Source organism: Bos taurus, chromosome 5 (genome assembly GCF_002263795.3).
Source record: "Bos taurus isolate L1 Dominette 01449 registration number 42190680 breed Hereford chromosome 5, ARS-UCD2.0, whole genome shotgun sequence".
Classification (NCBI taxonomy): Eukaryota; Metazoa; Chordata; class Mammalia; order Artiodactyla; family Bovidae; genus Bos; species Bos taurus.
Window position 1 is genome coordinate 26028988 of NC_037332.1, and position 24068 is coordinate 26053055.

At 55.7% G+C, this 24068-nt stretch overlaps 2 protein-coding genes, 1 long non-coding RNA gene and 1 other non-coding gene across 8 annotated transcripts; 1 reads left to right on the forward strand and 3 right to left on the reverse strand.

The window, feature by feature from the left end:
* Positions 1-612: 612 nt before the first annotated feature.
* HOXC9 (homeobox C9) lies at positions 613-8625 on the reverse strand. The gene is made up of 2 exons (XM_002687231.6): positions 2899-8625; positions 613-1177 (listed from the first exon to the last, which is right to left on the reverse strand). Exons 1-2 carry the CDS (start codon positions 3434-3436, stop codon positions 933-935), a joined length of 783 nt encoding a protein of 260 aa, XP_002687277.1. The 5' UTR covers positions 3437-8625; the 3' UTR covers positions 613-932.
* Positions 8626-11805: 3180 nt separating this feature from the next.
* On the reverse strand, positions 11806-11890 carry MIR196A-2 (microRNA mir-196a-2). Its single transcript, NR_030827.1, has one exon. It is a non-coding gene; the product is annotated as a microRNA mir-196a-2 (primary transcript).
* A 1461-nt stretch (positions 11891-13351) lies between these two features.
* HOXC10 (homeobox C10) lies at positions 13352-18668 on the reverse strand. 3 transcript variants are annotated; one of them, XM_059886861.1, is made up of 4 exons: positions 18504-18668; positions 17593-18118; positions 15108-15200; positions 13352-14482 (listed from the first exon to the last, which is right to left on the reverse strand). In XM_059886861.1, exons 1-4 carry the CDS (start codon positions 18504-18506, stop codon positions 14205-14207), a joined length of 900 nt encoding a protein of 299 aa, XP_059742844.1. In that variant the 5' UTR covers positions 18507-18668; the 3' UTR covers positions 13352-14204. The 3 variants fall into 3 exon arrangements, with proteins under 3 accessions (XP_059742844.1, XP_003586096.4, XP_024848183.1); XM_003586048.5 differs by lacking the exon at positions 18504-18668 and having other exon boundaries at positions 17593-18455; XM_024992415.2 differs by lacking the exons at positions 15108-15200; positions 18504-18668 and having other exon boundaries at positions 17593-18455.
* A 12-nt stretch (positions 18669-18680) lies between these two features.
* On the forward strand, positions 18681-20457 carry LOC101907194 (uncharacterized). 3 transcript variants are annotated; one of them, XR_001500320.3, is made up of 3 exons: positions 18681-18886; positions 19669-19692; positions 19770-20457. It is a non-coding gene; the product is annotated as an uncharacterized lncRNA (long non-coding RNA). The 3 variants fall into 3 exon arrangements; XR_009494478.1 differs by lacking the exon at positions 19669-19692 and having other exon boundaries at positions 18704-18886; XR_806594.4 differs by lacking the exon at positions 18681-18886 and having other exon boundaries at positions 18893-19692.
* Positions 20458-24068: the final 3611 nt, after the last annotated feature.

Here is a 24068-nt window from a genome sequence, read left to right on the forward strand (position 1 = left end):
TCACAGGCAGCCAGCCAGGGAAGGCACAGGCAGCACCCGGGCCTCAGCAGCCTCCACACACCCCGGGAGCCTCTTAGCCCCATCACACCCTGCCTGGGGAGGAGTGGCGGGCACTTGCCCTTCCGAAGTAGGGGGAGACCCCTGCCTGGCTCCCACCTCCCCTAAAGGATCTAAGCACTTGCCTCCTCCACGTCAGAAGCCTGGGAGCGACAAGGAGGAGAAATAATGAGAACTGGATGCAGTTGGGTTTCTGGTTTTTTAAGTGACTTCGATATATTAACACAGAGCTGTTCTACCATAACAAACAGAAGCACGTTACAGGACCGACTCTGAGGATGAGAGGAGACACTGCTATGTACACGCCAGAGGCGCCGGCCTGCGCCGCTGGACCCAGCCTGCGGCATGGTCCCTGGCCCTCGCCTTTTCGCTCCTGGGCTGGGAAGCATACTTGTGTATGTTGTATGTGTGCGCGTGTGTGTGTTTGTACAAAATCTGCACACAGAGCACCCCAGGCCTGGGGAGTGATGGCCCGGACCAAATACAATACATGAAAAAAAATAGAAATATAGCGATTCAAGTACTGGCTTCTCTGAAGAAAGGAGAAAAAAAAAATCACATTTGTGTGTGTCATTTATTTCAGTTGCGCTGGGAGAAGAGAACGCGGTTTCTCTCCCCGCCTCCTCCTCCTCCTCGCTGGGTAGAACTAACTCTAAAACACCAATTTCTCAACACTGAACCCTCCCAAATTGCAAGAGTTTTCCTTTTCCCCTTCCCTTTTTTTTTTTCCTTTATAAGCCGATTGGCTTTTCTCTATCTTGCTCTTTCCTTTTTTCTTTCAGTGCTGTCTCCCGCCTGGGCTGGGGTATTTTGTGGGTTTTTTGTTTTGTTTTGTTTTTCCCTTGGCTGTGCGAGGCAGCAGGCTGGGGCAGGGTTTAGGATTGCTCCTTGTCGGTTTTCTCTTTATTCATCTTTTTCATCTTCATCCTCCGATTCTGAAACCAGATTTTGACCTGCCGCTCGGTGAGGTTGAGAACCCGGGCCACCTCGTACCGACGGTCCCTGGTTAAATACATATTGAAGAGAAACTCCTTCTCCAGTTCCAGCGTCTGGTACTTGGTGTACGGGCAGCGCTTCTTCCTCGTGGAACGGGCGTGAATCCAGTTGGCCACGGGGTTGCCTGGAGGGCCAAACACAGGCAGGGGTCAGTGGAGCCCCTTTCCAGCCCAGGACCCCTGCCACCCCATCCTCAGGCTCAGCCAGGCTCCCCAAACCCAATAATTGAACCTGAATTTGGACACGTTTTGCTTTAGGAATTCCACCCCCCTTACTGCTTTTGCGGTCTCCCCCCTCCCTATCTTTCCCCTCCTCAGTTTCCAGCACCTAAAACTATAGGAAATCGAAGCTATCAAAGCCTCTACAATCTGGTCCTCCTCAGCTTCAAGAGTAGTAACTCGAGAATATCCTCATAAAAAGTCCAAATTCCCAACCGTTTCATAGGCCCATAAACGCTTCTCTCTCTTGTTTTTTATTTTTATAGCGAGGTCTCTCTCCTCCCCACTTCCCTCCTCCTCTGCCCCCTCCCATCCTCCCAGCCCACGACCAAGTCCTGAAATTTCAGCAGTTCTATTTCCTGACCCTGAGAGTCCCCAAGCCCCTCATTACCCTCTCCAGCGCCCCATCTCCGCTCTTGGAATTCAACCCTGCTGAGGCGAATTCTCAGGGTGATGCTGGGATGGGAAAAGCCTTTCTCCTCTCTCCAGGGAACTGCTGGCCTTGGGGACAGGCCCCCCTATATCTTAGCTTCCCTCTTTGGCTTCCAGTGCCCCCTCCTCCTGCCAGCCCCAGGACACGCTCTGCAGGAGCCAAGCCTCCAATTTCAGGTTTATGGGAGTAGCTGAGGGCAAGGAGGGAAGCCTTCAGAGGGGTATAATTAGGCCCTGGCCCCTGATGGGGCTGCAGGAAAGGATTTCCTGCAGCCCCCTCCTGGGTCTCCCCCAGACATTTCCTCACACCCAGGGGCTGCACCCCCTCCTCCTGCTGTTTCCCCTTCTATCTTCTTTCTGGCCCTGCAGCTCTCACCTGTCCCCCCTCCAAAAAAAAAAAAAAAAACCTACCCTTGCCTTTCTCTGCAATACTCAGAAGGCTCCCCTTTCCCTGATTGGAGTGTGTGTGTGTGTGTCTGTGTGTGTGTGTGCAATTCTCTAATCTGGGGAGATGCTTCTCCCCACTCCTTATCCCTGACCCCCACTCCCACCCCTCTCTCCTGCAGAGCCTCAGAAGAGGGCTCTCAAGTTTAAGGAAACTGGGACCCCTCTTCTCTCCCTCAACTCTGGAAGTCCTGATCCCTCCAAGTTCCCAGGCTGAGAAAGCCCTCAGACCTCTCATCCAGGGTTCCTGGGGGAGAAGCCCATGGACCTTCTGTTTTATGAATCTCTAGTGGGGTGAGGACCCCCACACTGCCTGGGAGGTAGGGGTGGCTTTTCTCCTTGGGGTTATTTCCTCTCTATCCCCAGTGTCCTCCTCATCTCTCCCCCATCTCATCCCAAACCATAAAATGAACCTCGCCCCCATCCTATCCCCTGGCCCTGTCTGCATTTCTCCGAAAGTAGTGACTGAGCCAAAAAGCCTGGGCTGGGGGTGTGGGGGCGGGGGTCTCATCAAAGCCAGCTCCTGGGAGAGGAGCCCCCCTCAGCCTTCTCCCAACCTGGCTCCCTGGGCCCCCTTCTCAGACCTTCCTGCCCCTGAAAGCTCCCCAAGGTAATTCGCTTTTATTGAGTCCTCGCCCTCACCCCTCTCCCGCGCTCCCTGCGCCGCTCCGAGGGGCTGTAATCCGCTCCCCCCGCCTGGCCTCCCCTCCCCTCCCGCGCGGGTTGTAAAGGAAAATTGCTCCCAACTTACTGGGGTCCAGGTCGGCCTTCTCCTCTTTGTGCTTGCTGCCGGCGAGGGCGTCAGCCTCGGGCGAGGGCAGGGTCTGCGGGGCGCGGTCGCGCAGCTCCCCGGGCGAGCCGTACATGTAGTCCGGGTAGCTGCGGCCGTCGCCCGGGCCGCAGTCGGCGCGGCGCCCGGGGTAGGCGTCCGGCTTGAGGGCGTAGTGACGGCCCCCGGCCGGGAAGCTGGGGAAGGAGACGGCGCCGGACAGCGGCTCGAGCCAAGTCCGCATGTAGCGCGTGTCGGCGCCGAGGTGGGGCTGGGGGCCGTACGGGTGGTAGACCACGGACGACTGCGAGGGCACGGGCGCCCACGACGTGCTGAACACTGCCGGCTTGGGCGCGAAGCTACAGGACGGAAAATCGCTACAGTCCGGCACCAAACCGCTGGGTCTGGCGGCGGCGGGGTGAGCCCCTGTGGCCGGAAACCTGGACGCTAGGAGGTCTTCATTGTCGTGAGAGATGAGCGAGTCCACGTAATAGTTACTGATGGGCCCCGTCGCCGACATCGTAACAGGGTTTTACATACATAAGATTATTGTATGAACTGTATATGTACTTTTTATCTGCTCACAGAACAATCAAGGCAGGTAATTATTTTTCCAGCCTTTTCCCCGCAGCTCATTGGCTCCCCGGCCCCCACGTGATCGTATTTACCCAAAAATACGGCGCGGATCAATGCGCAGGGGCTTTTTTTCCTGGCTTTTTTTTTTCCCCTTCTCCCACCCCCTTCTCTCTGCTGATCCCCGCGACCTGCGTTTTCCTGGGGGTCCGCAACTCTGGACCCAAGGACCCGCCGCCCCCTAAGGACAACTCGCATCTCAGCACAGAAGCCCCTGCCCGTGTCCACCCATAAGCAGATGGCCTCCGCCCCCACCCCCGGGAGGATTTCTTAATGGGGTGCCAATGCCAGTCCCCGAAGCCAGGGTTCCCGGACCCTCGGGGCTGAGCTGGGCGCTGGAGCCTCGCAGGGGCAGAGAGGCCGGCCGAGGTAGGTGGAGGAACTATTTCTTGACGTAATCCGTCTCTGTCGGTCCCGACGCTCCCGCAGTCTCTGCGCGAGCCGAGATCAGCGATTGTCAGTTCGGAACGTGGCTTTTAAAAATGCGTTTTTAAATAGTGTGTATGTATGTATTTCTTTCTGGAGCAGCAGCAGCGAGGGAGGGAGAGTGGGAGGGGACTGGGGAAGCTGGGGTGGAGGGAGGGAAGGAGGGAAAGGGGAGCGTCCTTCTGCCACTGGCCAACTCAGCCCCCCAAATCTGGGGCAGGGGAAGCTTGGGGAAGGTGGCCCAAGGCTGGGAGGGGTAGGACCTCGGGACCTTGTACACCTCTGTCACCAGAAGTCCTCTCTTTGCTTTGGCACAGATATGCAAACGTCTTTAAATTTATTGTCTGTATCTTTATCTTTCTTTGCCAGCCTGAAGAAGTGGAGGAGAGATCTACACAACTTCAGTGGGGTGTCCCCATCCCGTCTTCCTGTTCGCCCTCTTTTGCCCTCAACTCCATCTCTGAGACATCCTACCCTCCCCCCAAAAAAGAAGTCACTACCGGGGCTCTGTCTACAGAGAGCCAGGGTGAGAGCGGGCAAGGCGAGAGAGCGACCTCGGTCGTGGGCAAGTAGCTTGTTTTTACGTCCTTCAATAAAATTTTTATGAGGATCATTTGATTGTTCATAAATGTGTCTTTCATTAAATAAAATTGTAGGCTGTTTTTGGAACGAAAAAAAGCTATGAAGGAATGGGAGAAAGCAATTTCTTTGGAGTCAGACACAGGAATTCTGGAGGGGGCAGTGTGATGGCAGGGAAGATCACACAACTTGGATTCCTCCCCCCTCAGTAAGTTGGTTGTTACCCTCCTCTTTGAATTTGGGGTTCATTCATTGCCCAGCCCTCTGCTTTTCATCAGACTGTCCCATGGTGGTTTAGCAAAGGTGGGCAAAGGCAAGCAGGAAATTCTCAGTGTGGGTGCAAGAGAGGGGCAGGGAAGTTGGTGGGGGTGGGGGAGAAGAGCAGGTGATATCCCCAGAGACACAGGCGTTCTAGTCAGGGCAGAGTGAATTTGAAGGAGGGGTGCAATTTCAGGGTCAGCAGGGAATAGTCCAGTTTGCGCCAAGGGAAACAGGCAGGAGCTGAGGCTAAGACACAGGCTCTGAGGCAGCAGGGAAGGACAAGGTTTCTCAGACTGGAGATGCCTGCTCTTCTTTCCCATGCCTGTCCTCAGGAGGGGACCAAACACCAGGGGGGGGGGCGGAGGCGGAGGCTGCTTTTTTCCTGCATCTCTGTCAACCTGTCTCCTCTAAGGAGGAGAAGGGCTAGAGAGAGGTATTCCAGAGACTAGTGTGTGTGTTTGGGAGAAGGGGGGTGAGGAAAGTTGAGGGGGAAGGGTCTGTCTGCAGCCCGCAGCACTGACCCCAGCCTGCCAGGCCCCCACCCCAGTCCCTGCTCCTCCCCTTCTCGGGTTCTCTCCTTTTCGGTCTAGCGGGGCTGGGATTTCGACGCATGGGGGGGACGTGAGAAGTACCCGGCTGGGGAGAGGCAACCCGGGGCCTCAGCCTCTTCACCCTCAGCTCTGATTATCTTCTCCTCACCGCCCCTCGCCCCTCGACTGGACTGGTTTTGGAAAAGTCAAATTACAGCAAGAAACAGAATATCTCTTTGGCCTTGATGGAGCTGGGTTAGCTGTCAATCAAAAATTCTCCCTCACTAGTTCAAGGAAAAGACTGCAGGTTACAGTCCCCCTGCCTAGGCTTCCTCCAAATCCCCAGCGCCATCTGCACCTCCCCCCCAGCCCTGGCGGCGGGGAACCCTGCCTGGTTCTTGGGTGGCTGCTGGCAATGCTGAGCAGAGCCGCGGAGCGTTCAGAGGGCCCGGGGCCAGACTGTGACCAAGAGGACATCAGGGGACAGAGCCTGAGAGAGACTGAGCCCGAGACAGCCTGAGACAGCAAGACTGAAGCACGGCGCCAGGTCCCCAGAGAGAAAGGGAGGAAGGAAGGAGGGAAAGAAAGAAGAAAACGGGTTAGAATAAAAGAAAGAGGGAAGAAAGACAGAAAAGAGGGGAGGCAGGATGAAAGAGAGGGAAGAGCAAGGAAAGGAAGGCATGCAGAGAGAGTCGGAGGAAGGGCGGCGACAGGCAGGCAGGACGGGGCAGGGCGCGGGCTGACCGAGCAGCCGTGGCATTGTGCAACCCGCTGGCTGGCCGGGCCTTTGCCGCGGGACTGGCTCTGGGCGCGGCGGCCACTTCTGTCCGGACACAAAGGAGGAAGAGGCCTCCTCTCCTGCCCCTCCCGGGCGACCTGCTGGGGTGGGGACACCAGGCCTCCAGGATATAGAACCCTATCTCGGCCCAGGCAGCTACCCAGGCAGCTGGGAGCTGAGCCACGCTCTCAATCAAGGAGCAAAGAAGACAGGATGAAGGAGAAGGTTTCAAGCCCGCCGGCTCCTCCTTTTCGTCTTCGCCAGGGGACAGGGCCCATCTACACCTACCTCAGTCTTCCTAGAAGGAAGCTGCCCCCCAAAGCCCCTCTCCTATGGCCTTCGACTATTTGGGAAAGCCCCCCAGACACAGTGGCTGTAAACAGATGCCCCTTTCTCTCCTACCCAGCTTGGCCATCACCTTCTTTTCAACTCTTGAGCAGCCTGCCCACCCAGCAGAGGCAGCAGCAGTGGGGCAACCAAGATCACCAGGCCCACGCTCTCTGCTGCCATCAAATTCCCTGTGAAACTGAGGGGAGATTGTTGCCTTCCTTTCAGAGCATGAATTCAGACCCTCCCCACTCAGGCACAGACACAGCTGTGGATCTGGAAGCAGGCCTCACCCACAGCCCCCTCCCCACCAACACCCCATTTTGCCTGGGCCTTGCTAAGAGAGGCAGCCTGGGGGAGGGGGGCTGGAAGAGGCTGAGAATCCCTGAGTTCATCAGGCCACCAGGCCGTCCCTTGGGTTCCACAACTACATGTGGACGGTACCCCCATCCTCTGCATTTGGAGGTGGGGTGGCAGGTCAGAGCTCTGAAGCAGACCCTAGGGCTCTCCCCAAATCCAGACCTGGAGGGCACCAAGGATGTGGGAGCACCAAGAAGGAGGGGTTTGTTTTCCCAGGTTCAGTTACGCCTGCCAGGTTCCCAGACTCCCTCTCACCCCCACCAGTCCCCTCAATTTTCCTTATCACCGATGGGGAGCCCGAGGGACTGGAGGCCACTGGGAGTCCCTGTTGGGAGATGGGAGGACTCCAGCTTTAGCTAGCAGCTGTGCATTCACTGTGGTTCTTAGAGCTCTCTTCTGACCCCGAAAGACGGCACTGGGCAGAGGAGAGCCCCCTCAGGGGGAGGAGCACCCTGACTACATCACCTCAGACCTGGACAGCTGGGATCACAATCAAGCTAGCACCACCGTGGGCAGGACAGACAGACAGAAAGACAGGTTAGACTGATCCCCTCCCCTGGCCCTGCACCTCCCTTTTAGTGATTTAAATTCCCTCCGGTTCAATCTACACCGTCAAGTTCGGATTATATTTAAAACAGGCTTTCTCCCGGTCCCCCAGCGGGTCATTCCCGCAGCCGCAGGCAGGGCGCCCGCTCCCGGCTCGTCAGCACCCGCCTGCGCGGAGGAGGCCCTGCGTGCTCCATTTGCTTTCGTTTTCCTTCTCCCCCTGAAATGGGCTCAGTTCACCTCTCCGCTGCCCTCTCCTCCTCCCCGCCCCTCCTCGGTTCCCCACTCCTTTCCCCCCTTTTCTCTCCTGATCCCTCTTTGTTGGGAAAAACACACCCACACACACAACTCCTCCTAGCTCAGGCCTGCGCTGGAAGCAGAAACTGAATTCTCCTGGCCCGCCGCGAGGAGACCAGCGTCTTGCCCCCACCCCAGGTGGGTATCCGGGATCCTTACACACCAGGAGTCCAGCCGCTAAGCCCAGCAGGAGTGAAACCCCCAGGGCCTGTGAACGTGGCCCTCTCAACGCCACGGCCTGCATTCCCTCCGGCCCCCTGCACTGCGCCCCGCAGCAAACGGGGCTATTTCCGCTCCCCCAACCCGATCTGGTTTCCCAGCCTGGGGAGTGGCTGGAGGGGGAGCGGCCCCAGAGCTAGGGGTGCTCTCCGCCCGGAGCCCCCCGTGGTCCTGGGCGCCTGGTTACCTGATCTTTGGGTGATGTATGTGTCGCAAGGAAATTTGCAGTGACTTTGGATCCCAGACTGAGGAAGCGGAGGTGGCGAAAGGAGAGACAATACGGGTCCGAAGTACAATTAAGGAGCCAGAGCCGCTAGTCTCTTCCCCCGCCCTCCCTGCCAGACTAGGAGCTGTCTGGCCTCAAACCTCAGGGTAACCCGCGAACCTGGAGCCGGAAACTCAGCCCATGGCGGAGGGAACCAGAGGTTCTGGCGTCCAAAAAGCAGGAGGAAAGCGCCCTCCAACTTGGGGGCCCAGCCACCAGCCCCACTGAGTCGCCGAGAATCCAATGAATGAAAGTGCACATTCCGACGAATTTTTCCCGATTTTTTTCAGCCTTTGGCTGGACAGACTAGGGTTTAGGACGTCTCAGACGGACAGACATACAGACAGGCAAACCGCATCTCCGGAGGCAGACAGACTCACAACATGAGTGTGAGTCTGAAATCAAATACAGGTTCAACATTCCCCAGGCCTCTCTGCCAGGCCGGGCGGGCGCCGATCTCCCTACCTTCTCTCCCCTCCAGGGCGTCCGGCAGAGACCCGGAAGACTCGGTCCCTCTGGCTTGGTCCAATCCCGCCTCGGGAAGCGCCTTCGTTACCTGCTCCTCGGCTCCCCACGGCCACAGATGCAGGGCAGCCGCCTCCGCCGGGGGAGGGAAGCCCCGGCCACCGCAGCCGCCGCTGCCCGCCCTCCTTCCCTCCCTCCCTCTTCCTCGCCCTCCCTCCCTCTCTCCCTCCCTCGCGCGCCGCCGCTCGCGGGGCCCTCCCGCGGGCAACCTGTTCTGGACCAAATCCAGGTATCTCCGAAAGAGACAAAAAAGAAAGGACCTCTGATGTAGAAAAGAAAGAAAGACCCTGAACTGCATTTATTTTTCACGCTCTGACCATTGGTCGGCCTCAGTTCAGGCGTCCTGGGCCCGGCCCTGCGGCTGCAGAGGTGTGCTGGCCTGCTGCCTCGCCCACGCCGGCCGCCGCGCCCCGCGCGCTGCGCGCTCCACACTCTGGGCCGCCGCCCCCCGGCAGCCCAAACACCAAGCAGACCTCAAGGTCCTTCCTACAGACTCAACATCCGGTTGCCCGCCTTGCCGCTGGCCTCTCCGCCTGGGAGCCCGCTCCGCTCCATCTGCGGCCAAAGTCCTCACACAATCCACCTTGTCCGTGTTCTCGGGGCCCGGCCCGGACACCCTTCCGAGCCAAGGCGCCCGCTGACCACCCTCGGGCCGCGGCCCTGCCCGGGGCTGCACACCTCCTCCCCTGCACGGGACGCACACAAAGCCCAGTGTCCCGACGCCCCCACCCGCGGCCCCCTCTCCCCAGTCCCGCTGCCCTTCACCTGTTCTCAAGAAGGGCCGCATCTCCGAGCCAGCCGAGGCAGGGCGGTGGGCCGGGCTGTAGGGTGCCCGGGAGCCGAGGTCCCAGGAAGGCCACAGATGATCCGCCGCCTAAGCCGGAGACCCCTGCAGCCGGCGAGAGATCTCAGAGACCAAGGCTCTCCTTGGCGAGCTCTTGCCTCTTCCTCCTTCTCCCGCAAGTCTTAAACACTTACACGCCGAGAGTTCAGCTCTATAAATCCTGCTCCTCTTTCCCATATCATAATTAAAAAAAACCAGTAGGGGAGGTTTTAACTTTTATTGCGATTTCTGGAGTTGGGCTGCAGAGCATATATTAAGTTTACGCTTATGCGCTCTCGGCGGGGAGGGTCCTTTAAGAAATAAAAATCCATCTTAATATCCACAGACGAGAGAGATAATTTTTTCCCTCCTCTTCACGCTGTTTCTTTTGAAGACTCCCCTCCAGCGAAGCGAATAAATAATCACCATCGCCTTAGCCATGATCCACGGCCCCAGGGCCCCGCGGTGGACACTGGCCACCAGACTGGCCCTCACCTTGGCTCTGTGGGAATGCACCCCTCTCCCCAGGATATTGGGGGGGGACACTCAGACCCATGGCTCTGTGGCCACCCCCCTATAAGCCCACCAGCTCTGAAATGGAAATTGGGGCTGAGAGACCCAAAGCGCAGAAGTCGTTCATTGGTAAATTTCGGCCCATCAGGGACACTGTCTCAAAGCCAGGCACTCCTGAGCACCCCGCCCCTGCCTGGGATTCCCTTCACTCCAGCTGGCCCCCGGCTTCTGACAGCCTGAAAACTCAGAGACTGCCAAGGGCTCCCAAACCGGGGAAGCCCTTGCCTGCCTCGCACCAGCTGGCCTTCCTCTCTGAAAACTTCCCCATTTCTCTGGGAGCCATAGGGCGATTTGAGCACTTCCTTCCAAGGGAAGAGATTTTTTTTCCCTTACAAAGGGCTGGGGGACAGAGAGAAAGACAGACTGACAATTTCAGCTGGGGAGAACGGAGGCTCTATTACTATTCTCTCCTCTAATCTCCATGGGATCTCTTTGTATAAGAGAGAGAGAAAAATACATGAGTATGCACAAAAATATATACAGGGGATCTGGGAGAGGCTGGAGGAGGCAGAGATATAGAAACAGAGACCCACATGCATGCAAGGTTCAATATATCCCCCAGCAGACAACTGCGTGAATAAACTTCATGGATATACTGTGTTACAGGGACATGACTTTGTTTCCCTGTCTGAAAGTTTCTTATGTTTTAATAATCATAATAATTCCAAAGTAAGAGAACCAAGAACCTGTCCTTTGCCTTTTGACTTTCTCTTTTCCAATCTGAGAGCAGGGGTGTACCTCTCCATTTTCCGTGACCCTCCCCATTTTTCTCTGCAGGCAGAGAAACCTGTTCTGAGAGCCCTCTCTCTAGCAACCAGGACCAGAACTGAGGAACCAGAGGGGGCAAGGAGGGGAAGAAGCTTTGCAAAGTTGCACATTGCTCAGATGCCCCTTTACTCCAGGTCCTCCCCTCCTCCCCCTGGCATCAGCCAACAACCTCTCCAACAATATGATAATGCTGGGCGCTGGCAGCCTCCGGTTCACCCAGACCTTTCCACACAGTGCAAAGACAAGCAGCTGCCTGACAGGCACAGACACAACAGACCAAGGCCTACGGGCAACAAACAGCTAGAGAGACCAGAGCCAGATTCTTGCCCTGATGTTTCCCAGTAGGGTGTGTGTGGGGGGTTTCTACTTGGACTTGATGACTTTCTTCTAGCCTACTAACACCCTAAATATGCCCTTCTCCTGGGGATGGGGCTATACAAGAGGAAGAGGAGGTGGCTGAGCTGACGCTCAGAGTTCCCCAGCTCCTGGGACCCCCCACGCATCCCACTTTTCTAAGAAGCTCCAGCCCCAGTTGACTGGAGGCAGATTCCCGCCCCCCACCCCGGGGGTGGCAAGTGGGAAAAACTAACCCTTCAAAGACTCCTTTCTATTTCTGTGGTCTTCTCTCTTCTAATCATCCTGCCCCACCCTGCTACCCAGCTGAGCTGGCCCGCCAGGCCACCTCTTACTCAAATTCCTGAATTTCCTTGGAATTGGTTAGACCTCCTTTGTCTGTCTCCATCAGCTGGGCCCAGGAAACAATAGCTGCAGGAAAAACTCCTCTCTCTCAAGCACGGGGATTGGGACAGGCTGAGTGGACGGATAAACTGGGGTTCTCCAGATTTGTCGTGTGGCCCCACTCACAGCTTGCCCTCCTCAGTCTGTACCCATTTTGCCCTGTCTAAGAGGGGGCCTGGGGAGCAGTCCCACTGGGGAGGGTAGGAGCGGGATAGGTGGGTTGGGGCCCTCGACGATAACCGACTGATGTAACTCAGGCAGTTTCTTGTTGCCGAGTTCAAAACTCAATCCCAACAACATGAAACTACCTAAGCCACAGATCAGCTGAGCGAGCAGGGCGGGAGATTCAGCTTTGCATTTATCGGGAGGAGAAGGGAAGGGGGTTGGGGAAGGAAGAAATTCAGCCCCGTCCCCTTTTCCGCCCCCACAACCTCCCTAAGGACTAGAGGGTAGACTTTGGGTGGCTGGGTGGGCAGGGGGTCTGACTGCCTCATCAGCTTCTGGTCTAAGCAATCGCTCAGGGAGACTCTGGTGAAATGGGACCTCAAGCCGCCAAACCCCCGCCCCGCCCCCAGCACCGCAGTGGGGCTATCCCCCTGCCTCTGGCCCTGAGGGAAGCTGGAGTGTCCTTCCACTCTCGGGCTGGGTCCCCTGTCTTGCCCTTCTGGCTCTCCTGTGCTCTCCTCCTAGCTTTCCTCTGATCCCCTGTCTCTCAGCTGAACTCTGGCTTCCCTTCGTCCGTGTGTGACCGAACCACTCCAAAGCCTCTTCCAATCAGGCCACTTGCCTGGCAAAGCCCCACAGCCAGAGCGAGTGGGGACCGAGAGCCTGGCTAAGGCTCACATCTAAACCAGCAGAAAGCAGGAAAACCTAAGCTTCAAGCTCCAGCCCTCACCAGCCCATCCTCCTTCTGCCTCCCCTCAGCAGACGACCAGACTGAGCTACATCAAGACCCATGTGTCAAGCTCCAGGCGACCATGAGTGACCGAGTAAAGAAAGAAGCCAAAAACCACCAATTTACCCCTTTCACTGCCGAACCCCAAGGCAATGGGTCAGGGAGGGGGAGCTTGTGGCCACTGCCCTCCGCTTCGAGCCGCCACAGGGCAAGCCTGGGCTCCCAGCAAGCAAAGATGCCCAGAACACCTTCCACCCTGCTCTGCCCAATGCGTGCTGGGCACCTGGGGACGCCGCTAGTCCCCACTCCGCTGCTAAGAGAAGAACAAGAAACCGCTTCTCTTACCTTGTCGCTGCCTCCTCCTCCTGCCACTGCCCGCGCTTCTGCTGCTGCTGTCGAGAAGGGGGGGGGGTGCTCAGCTCCTCATCCCCCTCCGGTGGTTAAGTTTATTCCTCTCCTTGGATAGGTGGGGGGCTCTTGGGGTTCCCCCCAGCAGCGGTGGGGTGCGCTTGGCCCAGCACCCCAAGCAATGGGATCCGTCTGCTCCTCAAGATTGCAGTTTGCTTTCTGCCTCTTTCCCTCCTCCAGTCACCTTTAAATGCATCTTTTACTGCAGCACCACATTATATTTGCAGATCATAAAATCCACCTCTCGCGCGCACCAAGACCGTCCTGACATTACTGTTTTATGACCTTGACTTATTGTGGTCACCTGGATAATATTTAAATCAACGTTATGGTCTCTCACTTACATTAAACCCGCCAAGAGACGTTCTAGAAAGGCTCTAGGAGATGAGTCGAACACAAAACACACATATCCACACACTCAGCCTCTTTGGGGGGAGGGTGTCGCTAAAAAAAAAAAAACACTAAAAAACAAAAAAACCACCCATTTGAGGATTACGATTCTGGAAATTTATTAGGATTTTTTTTTTTTCTCCATTAAGGAAGCTACATGCAAAAGATACAACATACAGAATATCTTTAAATAACACAACTCCCAGACAGGGACAGGGTAATATTTGGGGGAGGGGCATTCTGTCTTTGCTTCTCTATGTTCTATTTTTAATTTAAAAATTGTTTTTTGTTCCTCTGAATGGAATTTCTGAGATGGCAGTGGATGGAGGATGTAGGGGTGCTTGGAGGATGGGAGAAAAGCAGAAAGCAGTACAAATACGAGACTTCAAGCAGATTCTCAGCGCGACTGGGAGGTAAAGACACAGAGAGGGTTTGGCAAAGGCGCTGGACGCTACAACAAACACACAAACACTAGCTGAACTTTCCAAAACGTCTATTATTCTAAGGAGGAAATGCAGCAAGGAAGAAGCGATTCTGATTCTGACTGTGCTCTGCGAGATTACAGACCTTCTCTGGTTGATTTTTTTCCCCCTATAATCGGGTGGATTCGACCTTAACTTTGCCTGGAGAACAGGATGCTATGTGTGAGTGCGTGCATGAGTGAGGGGTTGACACACACACCAGCCACACTCCCACCCTCATCTATGTGGGCACACCACACCCCACACCCCAGCACCCCATTTCTCATGCTTTAGGTGGACGCATCTTCGGAGCACGAACCATAGGTCCCTTGGAAGGAGAGTCTGAGGTCTTTGCCTTTTTTGCAGGCGTGTTGCATTTATACTCAGGGAGGAAAAAAAAAATATACCACCAGGCACAAAGGAAGGAGGGGCGGGGAAAAGAAGGTGGTGGGGAGAGAAGGGAGGGGGAGGGGAGGCCCCCCGAGCTCAGGTGAAATTAAAATTGGAGGTCAGTTCCCGGATCCGATTCTCTCGGTTCATTTTCTTGAGTTTCATTCTGCGATTTTGAAACCAGATTTTGACTTGTCTGTCTGTAAGGTTAATGGTCTTGCTAATCTCCAGGCGGCGCTCTCGCGTCAAATACATATTGAACAGAAATTCTTTCTCCAATTCCAGCGTCTGGTGTTTAGTATAGGGGCACCTCTTCTTCCTTCCGCTCTTTGCTGTCAGCCAATTTCCTGTGGTGTTTTCTGCCTTTATCTCCTCTGTTAAAAATAACATTATTTGCATAAGTATCCCTGGAAGAGGCAAACCCTCGCAGCACTGCAGCCTTAGCTAGCTTGCTGTGGGGGCGGCTGAGGGAGCCCAGGGGAGCTGCTCTCGCCCCACAGGGCTGGCTGGTGGGGTCCTCTTGGGTTCAGGGCTTTTAGAATTTCTCTGGGGTCTAAACTTACAGGGAAGAAAGACAGAAGGTACTTGCCTCCAACGTGTCTATTAAATTTAAATCACCCCAGTCCACCTTGACTTAGCAGGTTCTGAGTACTCCCACTGTCCCTCAGCTTGTTGACCCTGGTGGGCTCTCTAAGCCCCACCAGACCCTCCCTCCTCTCTGTTCCCTTCCAGCTCTAGGGGAAAAAAAAAAAAACCCCAACCAGAAGGAAAGGTGTTTCCAGGCCTCAGACTGGGTAACAGAGGCCACCCCGCTGCCCTGGGCAATTCCCAGAGAGCTTTGGCCCTTTTCAACTCAGTGCAGGGAGGTTGCCCCAGTCTCTGCAGCCAGAGTCAGACCCCCAGCCCTGACTCCCACCCCAAGTGCCACAGAGCGACTCTTCCCCCACTGGATCTCCCATCGCCAGCTTTTCCTCTCCTAGCTGTTTTCCCCAGGAGTACCTGAGGCAGGGAGCTTGTGCAGGCAGCAGAGGTCAGGGGCAACAGCTCTGGGGCATGCTGAGGGGTCCTCAGACAACTGCCCTGGCCAGAGACCTAAGGTCAAGGGAGAGAGATCCTGAGGAAATGCAGCCTCCTGGAAATCTCCTGCCTCGTCTATGCAGATATGCATGCATGCATGTACATGTGCATTTCTGCAGCGACACACATTCCTCCCCATATGCACACACAGGGATATGCACATGTGTGTCTATTTATATAAGGAGATATTCTAAATATACTGTGTATTTCCCTTTCCCTCATGGATAGCTTCTCTCCCTGGCACACATTCTCGCTGAAATGAACCTTAGGCAGCAGAAGGGACCTTGGCTATCTTTTCCAGGGAGAAAACCCAGAGTCCAGAGACCCGAGAGGGACACCAAGCAAAGGACTCTGCTGATGGCTCTGTGCTCTATTCCCCTCTATGCCCAATGAAACTGCCAAGTTCCTGGATCTTATCTTGATGGGGAGTGGGGTGGGGGCCCTAGGGGAACCAGGAGGCACCAGAAAAATGCAAACTTGAGGCTCTAGTTTAAAACACTTGAATGTCCTTAATTTTGCTCCCACCTCTGCACCTGCAGCCTCCTGCCAAATTGTTCAAAGGCTCTCCACATATAACTCTGTGCTATTGATTTTTTTAATTGGGGTTTAGGGGAAGGGGAGAAATTACAAGTGGGGAAGTCTGGCCCAAAGCGGGCTTGCCTCTGGCCTGGAGGAGGTACCAAAATGGGGGGATGGAGGCAAGAAGGGCACAGGCAGAAGGCAGAGAAAGATTAGTTGGGGCTGGAGGGTTTAGATGGTGTGGGGAATGGCAGGAGAGAAAGGAGAGTCTATGGGGCATGGGGGCAATTTGAGCTAGGAGGTGGGCTTGTTAACCTTGACTTTGCTTTTGGTGGGGCTAGAATGCAGCTTTTCTTACCCCAAATCTGCACCCCAACCAAGCCCACGGTGTGGGGAGATGGTATAAAATTAAACTTCTGTGCTGCACATGTGCCACCACTAAGGCTTCATGGGTGTGTGTGCCTCTCTCCCCCTCACCTTCAGGAACACACCCGTGCCCATCTTCTGGCCAGGGTCTCCATGGGCTGACTTGCCAGGGCCCACCTTTGATTTGCAGAGGAGACCCAAGAGGGCGAGGCTCTGCCCTCACCCTCTGAAAGAGTGAGTGTGCATGTATGAGAGGGCACGCGTGTGTGTGAGTGTGACACAGGTCGCCGCCGGGCATGCCTGTGCACCGCATCCATATACAAAGCGCCACAAGACCCAGGCCGCCCTCAGTCTGCTCACTTCTCACTATTTCATCCGCCTCTGCACCCAAAGAGCCCTTCTTACACACAGCCTCCAGCAGCCAGTGCCGTGGGGAGCAGTTTATCCGCCCCCACCTCGTCTGCCAGTTGGGCCTTTTCTGATGCTTTTTGCTCCAACTTTTCATGGAAAACCGCCTCAGCCTCCCTCCACTGCTCCCATTTCCTTTACATTTTCTCCAGGTGTCAGAGAAGGGTCCTGAAGGCCCCCAGCTCCTTCAGCAGAAATGAATCTTGAACTCTGAGCTTGAACTCTGCCTAGGCTTTCCCTCGCCAACCAAAATCACAATGAAATCCAACTAAAGCTACACTCCCTTGCAGGAGAAAACCGCTTACTATGCACACAGAAATTTCCCAACCACTCATTTGTAGTCTGTTTTTGGAAACCAATGAGAAAACTACATTTTTAAAAATGCAACTAGAAAAAAAGGAAAAGAAAAAAAATTTCAAAGGAAGATAAAAAACTTAACAACATTCCACATGCCCTGTTCCAACGCCATAGGCGGCCTAGGCATCTGGGGGAGGGAGGGACGCAGCGGGCAGCCCTTCACCTCCACCTCTTCCGGCCCCAGCCCTGCGGCCCGAGGCCCCCGGCCGAGCCAAAAACCGCAGGAGCCCAAACCACACGCAGGAATCAGACCCACAAACAACAAATCGCGCTTCGCAGGAAACATTTTCAACTGGGAAAACGCAGTAAAGCGAAATCCCCCGTCTCCCAAGCTTCCCTTAGTCCCTAGCCCAAGATCGCCATTTTAAGCTTTTTTGCAAGCTTCTGACCTGAGTGGGGGGACATCAGTCCCCCAGGACAACAACGTAGAACAAGCAAACCAAAGGCAGCACACACCCAGGCGCGGTCACCCGCCTGGGGCAGCATAAGGCGCCCGCAGGCTGCCCGCGGTGTGCACCTCCCCGGTCTCGGCGCCCACGGCCGCTGCCGGCCTTGCACCTCCACTTCGCCGCTTACCTTCCCCAGCCAAGTGACGCGCCACCAGCCTGGCGCTCAGCAGACACGAGTCTCAAGCTGGGGTCGCATTCCCAAGACCGTCCAGGGCCTCCTCGGCCCAACCCTCTCCCTGCCCTCGCCCGGGGCCACGAAAACCCAGTGCCCGAGCGTCCCAGCCGGACCACGGCCCAGGCGGCCTTACCTTTTGCTTCGTTGTCGGAGGTGTCTGGGCTGGAGTCGGCGGTTTTGGCCCGATCCTTTTCGCTCTCCAAGGGGCTGCCTTTGGGGCCTGCCAGGTTCTGCTCGGTCTTGATCTCATTGGGACTGGGGGTCTGGCTGTCGGACTTGGGGGTCTCAGGGAAACTCACTTTACCCCCGAGCTGGGGAGACTCCAGATGTTCGGCGCGCGGGTTGAGACTGGCCCGCTGCTCGAAAGGGGCTTCGAAGTCGTTGGCCCCGGCACAGTGGGGCGGCTTGTCCAGCGCGGAGTAGCTCGGGCTGGCGCGATAGTAGCTGGGCACGGGCACCTCGTGCTCCCCGAGGCAGGACTCCTGCAGAGGGTGGGAGTAGAGAGCTGCCTCGGGGCCACTTTTCGCCCGCTTCTCTGCGCTGTACATGCAGCAGACATTCTCCTCCTTGACACTAGGTGGGTAGGAACAGGAGGACAGCGGCCTGCCAACAGGTTGTTCCAGGCGGTAGGCGGCTTTGGGGTCGCCCCAGGAGTCCAGCTGCGAGAGGTAGGACGGGTAGGTGTTGAGGGCGAGGTTGGGGCTGCTGCCCTCGTCCCTCTTGGAGAGCGAGGGCGCGAGCCCGCAGCCCCTCATCACCCCGCAGTTGAAGTCACTCCCAGATTGCATATACATGCCTGCGCTCCGGCTATAGCGCTCTCCTCCGCCCGGCGCAGCCAAGGGCTCCCCGTACGAGTTCGGAGTTACATTGCGAGGGCATGTCATTTTCAGAGAGAGGGGTTTTTAAGGAGCAATACTACAGCGGAGGAGCTGACATCTTTTTTTTTCCCCATCCGGGAGGGGGGGCGGTTGAAGGGGCGGGAGGGAAAAGAAGGGGAGGGGGGGAAATATCAGCTCCATAATTATCCGCGCATTCGAGCCTCACCATGTGACGGCTAGACCAATGGGATTTGAAAATGGCCTTGATGATTCAGACGGCCGTGACGTCAGCGGGGTCAAGTTGTCGGCAGGCGGAGTGTGCAGCGTGGAGTAACAGCGCCACCTAGCAGCCGCCTCGGGGTAGGGGCGTCGGAGCCCTTCCCCGCGAACAAAGGAAGGGCCCCCGGGGCGACGGGGGCAGGAGGGAGGTAGAGGGGGGTGCGGGGGTTCTAGGGAGAATGGGGTCTGCTTACCCGGGAACCAGCCTGTAACTCCTGGGGAGAGGGGGGCGGGAGAAGGTGGGGGGAAATGCGGGAGAGAGTGAGAGAGCGAGGCAACTCAGGGCTCAAAATAGTCAAATTCAAATTAAAAGGTCAAGACACGATTCAGGTACTTCTTCCCCTCTCCTCACCTCCTCTTTTCCTCGCCTTGGCCCCCGCCCCCACTTCTTCCCTTGGGATGGGAGTGGGGTGAGGTTTGGGGGAGGGCTCCTGTGGACAGAAAAAGGGAGAGAAAAAGTTAAGGACTCCCGAACAGAACTAAAGTTTCTCCTCTCCTGCGTCCTCCTTCGTCGGGCTCCTTCCTTGGGGCTGGGAGTTCAGCTCGGGACCGCCTGTCACGGAAGTTGGTTGAGTCGCCAGTTCCCTGCGGGGATTGACGGGGAATCTCCAGTGTCCGGGGCAGGCCAGGGAGGGGTCAAGACAGCTTTAGGGCTGCGTGGGCGAGGGAGGTTCCGAAGGGGTTTAGGGGTCGCGGGAGGAAGAAGCCGGCAACCCAAAGCGCCGGCTCCCCGACCAGGGAGTGCGGCCTGGGCCTGGCTGGGTGGGCGGCTCCGGGGTTATCAACTCAGGGGCTGGAAGGCTTTGGCCTTGGAGCCGGTTCGGCTGCTTTGCTCCGAGCCCTGGCGGCCCTCGCTTTCCAGTTGACCTTGCCCCCTATGAAAACAGGGAATATTCCCAGAGAGAAAGAGGGAACCCTCGGGGCCGCCTCGAGCGGCTTGGGGGGAGTCACGTATCAACCGGGAAACCGGGACAACAGAGGCGGCGACGAAACCCGACCTACAGAAGTGTCCTTTAAGGAGCCAAGGAGCTGGGGGCATTTTTGAATGGAGCGGAACCAGACTATTTTTGTGGTTGTTATTTTATTTTTTTATTTTTATTTTTTGTAATAAGGGAAAGCGAGAAATAAGAGACAAGGTATGTTTCAAATAGTTCTTTCCGTTTCTTCATCGCCTTTCTCCCAAAGCGAACTAAACTCTCTACCCCTTCCTCAGGAGACGGAATGTGGAGAATATTTTGTCTTTCCGGTGGCCCCACATTTCCCCCAGTGCTGAGCCTCGGGTTTCGATTTTCCAAAGGTTTGGAGCCTGGCCGGGAAAGGGATCTGAGCCCCGGGCGCCCTGGCGTGGAGTGAGGAGACTGGATCCCTTCTAGGGAGGCCCAAGCCGGCGGCTTCTAGAAGACGACTTCGGAAAGAAATCCGGGATTTCTTGCATCCAGAGGGCGAGAGAGAAGGCTCAGGGGTTCCTGAACCCCAGGAAAAACTGGAAGAAAATGTTTGTAATGTGTGACTTGCTGACCCGGCCAGCCAAGGGAGATTTGAAATGCTTTCGTGTTTTCATTTGCAGGGGTCGCAGTGGGCTCGGCACAGGGGGATGGCCCGGGCAAGGTTAGCCTGCTTAGGCCCCAGATGAGACTTGGCCGGCCGGGGCGGCAGTCAATCCAAGGAGCCATTTGTCCCACCGCCCACCCCGCGGGAAACGCGGAGACTTTATGGCAACTCTGTTTGTATTATCTGCATAAGTCTTTCCCCACCAGTTTGATCGAAACTGTTCGCTTTTACGAGGACCCAACGAAAATTCCCGGTCATATTTATCAGCCAAGGATAAAAATTTAGTATGGGAACTGATATTTCCTCATTTATGGGGCGATGAAATTAAAGACCAAAGCAATTGAGAATTATATGGCTTTGGGGGGTTCCCTCCCCCCTCTTTCATGTCTCCTTTATTTTCCTGCCTGGTGTGCCTGTCCCTGGAGTTTGACGTCCCAGTCCCTTGCCCTTGCTCCCCATTTTGGGGTCTGCTGGGCCCTATCCCCCACACCCAGGGGCCGCTTGACCACCTCAGGCTTTTCCTGGTCTTTCTCTCTGTGTCAGGGACATCATTCCCTGACCCTCTCTGCCCAGGCCGGGCTGGTATCTGCTGGGGTTGTGGAAGGTTTTCAAGAGCCTTGAAGGGGAAGAGTGTGAGCCTAGCCCGGGAGGGGGCGAGGGAGGCGGCAGAATGAGGGGGACAAACTCCAGATAACCTCTCATAAACATCCAGCCCCACGGCTTAACCTGGGGAACCAGCTGGAGGGAAGCAGACTCACTGGGCCTTGCGACCTGTCTCCCAGACCAACCTGACCCCGGTCCCAAACCCACTCCTTACCTCAGCCCTGGGTGGGGACAGAGTTGCTTTCAGAATCCTCGGTATTATTCATGGAAATAATCCCCCCGGGGAGAACGAACTTCCCGCCTCCACTCCCACCTCCTCACAAGAACGAATAGTGTTTAAAGTTGAAATAATTAGAAGTATGATAAACACGGCCCATTAATGAAAAAAGAAATCAAATTCATCAGCCTAAGTGGGACCCCCGGTGGGACAAATGTTTGCCTTTAATTACGCAGGATAAAGGCAAACCCAGAGCTGTTAAACAAGTACCCGAAGCCACAGACTTGAATAACTTGTTGGGTTATTGCAGACTGGGGTTTCTGCCCCAATGGAGGCGAAAAGAAGGAAGATGCATGGGCCAGAACGGTGAGAGGGGGCGACTGTGTGGGTCCGCGTGTGGGTCCTGGCCCTGCCCCCTCGGGCTCCATCGAGCAAAGGCCGGTTCAGTCCTATTGCCCAGGCCTGGCGTTCAAAGGCACTCAGGCCACCACGGCCACCCCGCCTGCCACCGCTGCCAGGCGCCCATCAGCCCAGCCCACGGGGCCTAGAGCCTCAGGCCTGCACCCCTAGGGAACTGGATTGGGGTCCAGGAGAAGTCTGTGTTGCTAAAATCACCGTTAAGCCATTTACCCAACTTTCCCTGAAAGTGCCCAGTCTATGCCTGACTCAGGATTGCCCTCTTTTTGCCTCAACTTGGGGATGCGAAAATTCAGGGGCTTCAGGCCACAATGAGGGGGGCTCAGGCGGCACCTATATTTTGACAATCCCCCCCACCCCGAGCGCCCTGGCCCCTTGCGCCCTTCTTCCCAGTACCCAGACCCTGGAAAGGGCACCAGGGATGGGAGCTGGGCCTCCTGCCACCAGTGGGACTGTGACCAAGGGAGAGGTGGAGAGTGCTCATCACAGATTCCAGGGTGATCGGCGGGTTCTAGAGGACAGGCTGAGGGCTGGGGCGCTAGAGGTCCCCACGTGGAAACAGAAGCCGGAAAAGGTAGTGCTCGATGAACAGAAAGGAACCTCGGCTACTTTGCCCGCTCTAGCCTTCAAAACGCCCCAGAGGCACCCTTATTCCTCCAGGGAAAACTAGTGGAGTCTCCTCACCAGGTTAAGGAAGTCATCTAGGAAATTCCAAAGGTGAAGTGAAACAAAAATAAAATGTCTCTCCATTTAGGATCAAATAATAAAATAATTATACAGTGTGTGTGTGTTGAAATATCTTCAAGCGAAATGGAAAACAAAATCACACCAGTGGTGAAAACTGCAGAGTTTTTTCCCCTCTTGTTTTGGAGGCCCAAATAAATCAATCTCTTCTCAAAACGTGAAGGAAAATTTTGCTTTCTTCCTTAACACCGACCGGGCTCTAACCCGGCTGAACTGGGAGCAGAGAAATCTCAGGCAAAAGAATGCTTAGAAGCTCCCCAGCACCCCCACCCCACCCTGCAAACAGATTTTTAAACAGGTACAAGAGGCAAGTGGGAGGCCGAGGACAGGACGCATGGAGGGGCCTCTGATCCACCCCGATCTCCTCGCCACGCCGGCAGCCCAGCCACCAGAGTCGCTCTCACATCTGGACATTGTACACGTTTGCACCCAGATGCTATGGAGGTTACCGCCTAGACACGTGTCTGACTAGGCGCTTAATTGTATGTACAGGGCCACACATAGTCACTTTTACCCAAAAATGTACTCCCTGCGATTCCCGCATCCCGAAGTCTCATAACCAGCACAACGGCTTTCTTGCCCCGCTGAAGCCAGCTAGTTATTTAACTTTGCCTCCTGAATTGAAACCAGACAGCAAACACATCCAAGAGAAGCTTTAGGAGGAGGACAGATGGGAGGATGTCTGGGGAGGGGGAAGACTTGCTCCCCACTTTATGGTGTGCTCCCAAGTTACCCAGTAGGTCGGGTTTCCAGCCCGAGTCAGGTCTGCGGTCGCCGGCTTACTCCAGAGAGAATCTCGCTCCTCCCTTACCGGCTAAATTCCTTTTTGAAGATCTTTGTTTTCCATCTTCCTCCCCACCCCTTTCTTTCTTTCCCCATCTTCTTCCTTTCTCGTTATTTGCTTCTTTCTCTTTTTCTCTGGAATCCATTTGTTTCCTTCTCTTTTTCGGATTCTTTCTCTTTTTAAATTAATTGTCGTCTTTATTTCTCTCTTCCTTCTTTATTATACAATTTATTCTTTACTCTTCTTTCCTCATCAATGCTTTCCTTTCCTTTGACTTTCTCCCCCAGCTCTTCTTACTTTTCTCTGTTGCACCCGGCGCCCGGAGAGGGGGAGAGCACCAGGTTCCGTAGCATCCCTCCCCAGCCCCGCTGCTCAAGCTTGGAGTTGACCTTCCCCCGCCTCCAGCCTTAACTCGGCTCCTCACAAGGCGAAGTGTAGGGCTGTCAACGGCTGGCAGCCAGGCCTCAGCAGTCGCCATTAGAGAGAAGGAAAAGCAGAGTCTGGGGCACGTCCTGACCGACTCCGATGGCTCCCTGAAGTGCCCAGCTCCAGGGCTTAGGTACCCTCAAGTCCATCACCCCAAAGGAGCCTCATCCGCCAGGCCTGTTTTGGAAAAGTTACTCCGTCTTTGTCGTGACTTCCAGAGCTGAACATTAAAATAGCCCTTGTTTCAGTCAACTTGATGTCCCGAGGCTGGAGTTAGGGGAAATGAAGGAGTGGGGTTCCGTCAGTCCCAGGTGGGGGGCAGATCCAAGGAGTCACAAGCAGGCTTAGCAGCCCAAGGCCACATCTCTACACAGGCACCTTTGTTCTGCACGCTCCTGGACTGCAGCCCACTGGCTTTCCTCTTCTCTCCGTCCTGCAATCGCTGCAACCTCTGGGCAGGCAGTTCTTGTTTTGAATTCTGTCTTTCATCAAACCCTTTGTGGACTTTGCAGGAGGCAGGGATGCGGGTGTGTGTGTGCAGAGACTCTGCCAACTTGGAGGTCTGAGTCAAGGTTATGGGTCTCCACTTTGTGCAGTGGGTTGAGGGTGCGCAGGGTGTGTGTGTGTGTGAGAGAGAGAGAGAGAGAGAGAGAGAGAGAGAGAGAGAGAGAGAGATGCCTACAGGAGAACAAGAGGATGTGATGGAAAAGATCTGGTCCAGTTGACATCATCCAAACTTTGGGGGTCTGTTAGTGTGTGTCTCAACAGCA

Coding starts and splice junctions, on each gene's coding strand:
- HOXC9 (XM_002687231.6), bottom strand. CDS start 3,436: ATGTCGGCGACGGGGCCCATCAGTAACTATTACGTGGACTCGCTCATC. Junction 1,178..2,898: donor GAAGGCCGACCTGGACCCCA/GTAAGTTGGGAG, acceptor TTGGCCCTCCAG/GCAACCCCGTGGCCAACTGG.
- HOXC10 (XM_003586048.5), bottom strand. CDS start 18,343: ATGACATGCCCTCGCAATGTAACTCCGAACTCGTACGGGGAGCCCTTG. Junction 15,201..17,592: donor CTCCGACAACGAAGCAAAAG/GTAAGGCCGCCT, acceptor CCTTGACCTTAG/GTCTCTGGCCAGGGCAGTTG. Junction 14,483..15,107: donor GCACAAGCTCCCTGCCTCAG/GTACTCCTGGGG, acceptor TATTTTTAACAG/AGGAGATAAAGGCAGAAAAC.